We start from the raw sequence: 7500 nt of genomic DNA, 5'->3' as shown, positions 1-7500 counted from the left end.
TCAGATTACCTCCTCCACCCTCTGACCTGACTGACAGCTTCAGTTCATCATTCAGATCAAACTCTCAGCCGGAGAGACTGAAGCTGTAGATCTGAGATTATTTTCTTTATTCAGTCTCCATCCTCACTGTGGTGTTTCTGCACTGCACTTCCCACAGATCACCTGTCGGTCAAACAGTGTGTAATCCAAAAATTCACATTTCATGGGAAACCTTTAAAAATACCACAGTAATAGAGAGCCTAAGCCCCTCCCCTTCCTCTGTCCACCATGGGACCTTATTTTGGAAAAAATATGTACGGTAGTCAACGGCAAGAGACAAATAATTGTTTGATCCCGTTTGAATTGTGCCATGAATTACACATATGATGTTTTGTCAATTTAAAAGATAATTTTGCAAGTCAAGAAAGTCTCAGTTTGTCGTAAAACTGTTGAAGTATCAGACTGTGAAAATACGTCATTAGAAAGACGACACACCCAAAAGTGGCGTAAGTGACATCATAACTTTCTCTCTCCACAAGCTGCCCAGAGCCTGAAGCTCAGTCCCTCTCAGACAGCAGGAGTATTATACACAACCTGGAAGGTAGGCAGGAAGAACGGGTTTAAACTGGTTCAGGATAGTTTCAGTACAGTGGGGGCTAACGTTAACGCCATGCTGTGTGTTTCCTATGTTTCCTTCATGTTGGTGTCGGTGAGACAGAGATGTAGTTCACTGAGCCTGAAACACTAAACTAAACGTTACTTTACTGTTTTACCACAAACTGACACTTTCTTGACTTGCAAAATTATCTTTTAAATTGACAAAACATCATATGTGTAATTCATGGCACAATTCCTTGCTCCTTGTGTCAGACTGCGATCAGTTCATCGCTCCTAAAGACGATCTGGGATCAGCTCGACCTGCTCAGCCTTCACGGAGGTTCAGTGAAGCTGATCTGAGAGCAGCCTGGAGGCTCAGGCCCGACCTCAGTCAGCACTAATAGCAGGTTTGGGGCCGGGCCAGGCCGGGAGCGTCGGGGCGGTCGGAGCCGCCGGTCCTGCTAACAGGATTATAATTTTATAATGAGCAGGTGGCTCCAGATTAGAGCCTGAGTGGAAACTCTGAAGTTAGGCTGGAGGTTCACCAGCCTCTGCTGCCGCACCATGTGTTTCTACTTTCCGCTCATTTTTCGGAGGAAGATTTCGCGGTTTCACATATATAGCTTGTTTTCATGTTGCATGCGACGGGGTGTGATGAGCCGCTGGACTGAAGGGAAGATGAATCCTTACAGGAGTCTGGCTGCTCCGGCGCCCTATCGGCTCATTTGACACTCGTAAATCGAGTTGTTTTTCTCGGCTGAGACAATCTAAAAGTTCATGCCTCCGGGAAACACTTTCTCGCCATTCTTCACTCACTTTGCTTCGTCTCGTTTGATGAAATTATCAGTGTTGTTGTGGAACAAAGCGCCTCCCTGGAGAAGGCTGCTAGACGCGGGCTGAAAATTTGATGAAGCAACATCATGATTATCAGTCTTTGTGGCAAATTAGATGCAGTTTAGGCCAATTACCTACTATCAGATCACATGGAAAACACCGAGCGCGGCACCCACTCTAAATTGACTCCGTGGCGGAGAGAAGAAGGGAATGGGGGGGGGGGGGGGAGAAAGAAAAAGACATCAAAGACTTTCCATCCCTGCCTCCACCGCAGAGAGGGATGTGGTTCATCCATCTTCTCCTGGTGCGGCGGGGAGCGTGTCATTTGGCCCGGTGCTGTGGAAACGTCCCGGGGCGCTCGGACGCCTCGCCCCGCGCGGGCCGGGCGCACTGCAGCTACCGTTCAGCCGGGACCGCTTCAGCAGCACCGGGAGCTGTGACCTCACCGCTGTGTATGTGTTCTCCTTTTTGTCCTTACTGCCTTGCCCTACTTCTCTATGGTAATTCTTCTTTCCTTTTCTGTCCCGTCTCACATGCCGACTTGGCTGAGGGAGCAACGACCCACAGTGGAAACAAACTGAGGGCTTTTTCTGTGCGTGTTATCCTTGACAATTTTGGTCTTCACACGCATAGAGGCTGTGTTTTAAATTTATCAAATGAGGCCGTGATCACATGAGAAGCTTCTCTGAACGCTCCTGTGCCTTTTTTCAGTTGTTACCTCCACATGTTTTCACCTGAGTCTGTGTGTTTGTCCGTCTGTTAGCAGGATATCTCAGAAAGTTGGGCACAACTTGAAAGGTGCTTAACTTCCTTGTATGTAAGTAAGTAAGTAAAAGTTTATTTATATAGCACCTTTCAAAACCTAGGTTACAAAGTGCTTTACAAAAGAATAAAAGGTTATGGTTAAGAACAAATGATGAGATTTAACAACAATACAACAACAAAGCAACAACAGTTAAAGGCATCACAAATCAAAATTGTGTACATGATCACTCAATCATAAAAACACTTAGAAAAAAGATTGTGGGGTGTTGTCAGACATGGAGGAGGTCTGTCTTCTACTGAGCACATTTTCTAGTTTTTAACGGTTTTGTTTGACAATACTACACTACGATTTACACGTGGTGTTTTGGATGCGCAGCATGTCTCAGCCTTAGCTTCACTATGCAGTATATCAGTGTGAAAACAGCACTTGAAATGAGTGCTGTCTAGTAGGGGTGTAACGGTACACAGAAGTCACGGTTCGGTTCACATCACGGTTTGGTACGAGTTCGGTACAACGGGAAAAAAGCAACAAAAAACCCCAAATGCATAAGGCTAGGTTTGTTTTCATTTATTTTGAACAGACAAGTTACAGTTTGTTCCACCTCGTGTCGTATAGTCCCCCCTGACCACGGATTGGCTTACGTGCGACGGGATGGAAAGTTGTAACGAGACTCGAGCACTTTTAATAAATACTTGAAGCCGGGGTCCTCTGCCACTGCATATGGGCGCATAGCCGATGAAATGTAAATGCCATTTGCTTCGGTAATGTTTTTGTCTGCTTTCACATCTAGAGGCTGCTTACAAGCAGCGGGGATAAGAAGTTGGACTCCTGTTTTTTTTTTGCCTAGCTCCCGGTGATCACATCGAACATGCTAACGTATATTCGATGTGTTTCCGCACACTTACACCGTCCTCGTCCGATCCACCACTCGCTCTCCATTGCTGTCGTAGTGCCCTGGGAACCGAAATTTTCCCACACAGCTGATTTGAAAGAAGCAGGCGGGTCTTCTAGCTCCCGTGTCTCATTTGCAATCTGACTCAGTAGTAGCTTGAGCTAAGCTTAGCATGGCATGTTGCTAACTGTTGTTGGCCTATGCTTGTGAAAGTTGGTTTCCGCATTACGTTCATCAATCTTCGCACATACCGCCTATTGATTCTTTCCTATAATTCTAATTCTTTCCCATAATTTGTAAAACCAAACAAAACATCCTTCAAGCAAAGTACAAAAGCATCACAAGATAGAGTCCAGTATAAAACGACAGATGCCTCGCCACAGACTCCGAGTGTGATCACAAGACCAAAACAAATGGAAGACAGTCTCTGGGTGCAGATTACATCAATATCCTTCTTGAATCTCACCAAAATGACTTGACAGGATAACAACGATGAATGATCTTAAAAGAAATGTCTTTCACTTTGTTAACCAGTCGATATCTATTAGGGAGAGACCGTATCTTTTCCCAACATGTGTCCTGAACAAGCTCATTCCATGTTGCAATTACATATGGGACAGAGACACATTCAGTTTGGAATAAGGTGTGGATTTTTCTGTTATTTTTACAGGAAGCAAGTAGAAAACATAATTTTCCACTTCAATTGTATTACTCTACGCATACGCAAAAGTGGTTTGCGTCATGAACAGCATTGTTCACATACTTGCCTGTGTGTGTGGGGGGGAAACATGTAGCGTTAATATTTGAGGGCGAGCACAAAGCGTGACCGCCATCATGTGAAGACAGATAGAAGAAGCCTTTGCCTTCCTGGATGTTGGATGCTAACATGTCAGGCAGTCAGCTGACACTCTATTCCAGAGTGATTTACGATGAGTGTAACAGTAGAATCAGCTTAAACTCCTAGATCACCAACATTACAAGCAACCAATAGCCAGGAGGTCAAAGGTCAGAGGTCACAGCACCCTGACAATTAATTGGAACAAATACTCCCGTGACCCTAGAAGGATCAAGGATCATAAAGAAGTGCTGGGAAAAGAAATGAGAGCGAAAAAAGAGAAAAGGCAGAAAGTATTTTTTTTATAGAATTTGTCCGCTGAGGCCGTTAGAGACGACAAGGACAAACAAAACAGGAGAAGAAGTGTGTCTGAACTACGGGGATTTTGGATTTGTCCCCGGTGTCACTGAAAACACACACACACACACACACACACACACACACACACACACACACACACAGAGGCATATGCAGACACAAAAACCACACAATGATACACACACACAAATACACAACACATGCACAAACAGAAATGCATACACCCACACACACACACAGTATACAGTCACATATAAAAAGGCATCAATACAAACACACACACACACACACACACACACACACACACACAGACTCCAGGGAGCTGCAGCCCCAGGCCGGCTCTGTATCCCCTACTGTTAGAGAAACAAGCCTGGACCCCCCCCCCCCCGCCCCCCCAGTCTAATTAATGGGGCTGTTTCTCCACTTGGCTAAACTCCTAATTGGCTCACCATTTTTTCACCATTAATTATGCTCCATTTCATATTCCCCCTAATGAGTCGCAGCCACGCCTCCGTTCTTTAACGCTAATTAGCAGCTGCTGGGCTCGCGCCGCCACCGACGGCAACCACAACAACAACAACAACAGTAACAACAGTGACAACAAGAACAAACAAGACGTGGTTTCTCTGTCGTGTTCATGTTGTCTTCTCTCTCTCTCTCTCTCTCTTCTCCCGCAGCACCCATACCCGTCGGAGGAGCAGAAGAAGCAGCTAGCGCAGGACACCGGCCTCACCATCCTGCAGGTCAACAACTGGTGAGTGGCTCGGCGTTAGCGTTAGCATTAGCGTTAGCGTTAGCGTAGCGCAGCGGCGTCGCTCTTGTTGTGTTTGGGGAGCGGAGGGAAGGCTTGGCCCCCCAGGCAACCTGTGGCTAATGATTTGAATGATTAATTCCTCTGGGGTTGCCCTGTCTCCCAAATATCCCCCCTTTACAGTTAGAGGGTGGGGGGGGGGAATCCAGTTAATTGGAGTGTGTGTGTGTGTGTGTGTGTGTGTGTGTGTGTGTGGTGTGGAGGGGGGCTGTGGAGTATTTCTAACCCTGGAAGCATGTGCTCTATTTACTGATATAGAAATGGAATCGTCAGCATATTTCATTGTTGGGGAAACAAGTGAAAACTAGTGTCTTGGCAAATTAAAACTTAATTAAATAATATAAAATCACCATCAGTAGCTCACTACCAGTGGTGGTAGAAGTACTGAGATCTTTTACTTCAAAATCTTACTTAAGTAAAAGTACATAAGTATTGGCAGCAAAATGTACTTAGAGTATCAAAGTAAACGTACTCATTCTGCAAACTGTCCCCATCTAGAGAGTTATATTTTTCATAAATTATTGGAATATTAATACTGATTTATTGACATACATGTACATGTAAGCAGCATTTTAAAGTTGTCAACGTGAAGCTAATCTTAACAATTTAGCTATACTTTTTGGGTAGTCTAATCTATAACAATGCTATTTTATATTTATTTTATAAAGATGATCAAATGTTTTAAATATAAAATTATTGATCTGAAAAGTAACTAGTAACTATAGCTGTGAAATAAATGTAATGGAGTAGAAAGTACAATATTTCCCTCTAAAATGTAGTGGAGTATAAGTACAAAGTAGCATAAAAATGGAAATACTCAAGTAAAGTACAAGTACCTCAAAATTGTACTTAAGTACAGTACTTGAGTAAATGTACTTAGTTACTTTCCACCACTGCTCACTACTGCAGCTTAGGCTAGCGCTACTGCTACATACAGTTAGCAAGGCCTGCTAGACTAATGCTACATCCTCAACAAAGGATTAAGCCCGCTTACAATGAAGAAGTCCAACAAACAAAATGTCTAAAATGCAAAAACTTAAATCAAGCAATCTAATGTTGTTGTGAAACGACAGGTTATCAAGAAAGCAGGGGATTTGAAATGAATCTTCTCCTAGCTAGCCAAACGCTTCCACAAGCAATTTGAGTTGCAGAGAAATGTGAAATGGAAAAATCAGTCTTCCAATGCAACACAGACATGGCAACTCAACAAGAAGTGAATGAAAACACTGCGGTCTCTGAACCACATGAGCTCATTCTGCCGAACATAAAAAAAACACGCCAAAGCCGCGGAGAGCCCTGGTGTCTTAAAACGCAAATAACGAGCTCCGTGCTCCGAAAAACTGAGGGAAACCCCACCAGGAAGAGGATTAGGTGGCTGGGGCGACGACCCGGGTTCAACTCCCAGTCTTCCCTGTCTATGTTCCCAAGGTCCTATGTTACCAGGGTCCTATGTTTCCCCAGCTCTATATAGCACATAATGGGACCTGAAAAAGATGTTCCCCAGCTCTGTATTCGCATAATATGGTTGGTTACAGTTGGGTTAGGGTAGAAACTGGGGAACATAGGACCCTTTGTCATGTTCCCATTATGTGCCATATAAATCTGGGGAACATAGGACCCTGGAACATAGGACCCTGGGAACATAGGACCTTGGGAACATAGGACCCTGGGAACATAGGACCCTGGGAACATAGGACCCTGGGAACATAGGACCTTGGGAACATAGGGACCTTGGGAACATAGGACCCTGGGAACATAGGACCCTGGGAACATAGGACCCTGGGAACATAGGACCTTAGGAACATAGGACCCTGGGAACATAGATACGCTCCCGTTTCAGCTGCTAAACTGAACGTTAGCTAACCTTTCCAGTGTGACCAACAGGTGAAAATGTCCAGTCCAGTTCTGCTGTTGAACCAGAATCCTTTACTGGAGAAACTGGATCTGAAACCTCTGAAATTCCTGTCCACAAACACGTAATCCACGTTTCAGAATTTGTGCTCAATTCACAACATGCAGTGAGACTGTGCTGCAGAGGCACAACAGAAAAACCCATCAGCTGTGTGAAGGTGGTAAAAGGAGCATTTTTTTACTGAGTCCTGGAGCAGCTTTTAAAAGACACAGCTGAGGATTATTGCAGCCTCACACACTGTCCTGACTCCATTGTGTTTTCTATGCAGACTTGTAATCAAATGCAATACAGAAGGTCCACAGTCACCAGCATTACAATCCCCAAATTCTATTAATGTGAAGAACCTCACAGCTCCTAAAACACTCACAAACTACAGGAGGGAGTATCGTAAAAAAAAAAAGAAATAGAAATAAAAGCATTCTGTCTGTGTGAAGAGCAGAGTGCATGCTGGGTAGAGAGAGAGAGAGACAGGTGAGAACAGGCAGACAGCACAGCGGGCCGTAACACTCTGCTGCACTCCTCTCCTTCCTCAAGGACAGAACAATGCGGTGGAAAG

The 7500-nt window shown here is 44.5% G+C and overlaps 1 protein-coding gene across 1 annotated transcript in view; it reads left to right on the top strand.

Moving 5' to 3' along the window:
* The window catches only part of LOC139662238 (homeobox protein Meis1-like), a 44241-nt gene extending 39262 nt beyond the window's left edge, over positions 1-4979 (top strand). The window contains exon 9 of the mRNA XM_071540880.1: positions 4899-4979. Within this exon, the coding sequence (XP_071396981.1) occupies positions 4899-4979 (81 nt within the window). The remainder of the gene's footprint in view (positions 1-4898) is intronic.
* Positions 4980-7500: the final 2521 nt, after the last annotated feature.

The sequence above is a fragment of the Centroberyx affinis genome, unplaced genomic scaffold (genome assembly GCF_046629955.1).
Source record: "Centroberyx affinis isolate AG114_WGS23_722 - 3 ecotype Tasmania unplaced genomic scaffold, CSIRO-AGI_Caff_v1 ptg003741l_1, whole genome shotgun sequence".
NCBI classification, from domain to species: domain Eukaryota; kingdom Metazoa; phylum Chordata; class Actinopteri; order Beryciformes; family Berycidae; genus Centroberyx; species Centroberyx affinis.
This window is presented reverse-complemented; position numbering and strand designations above follow the sequence as displayed.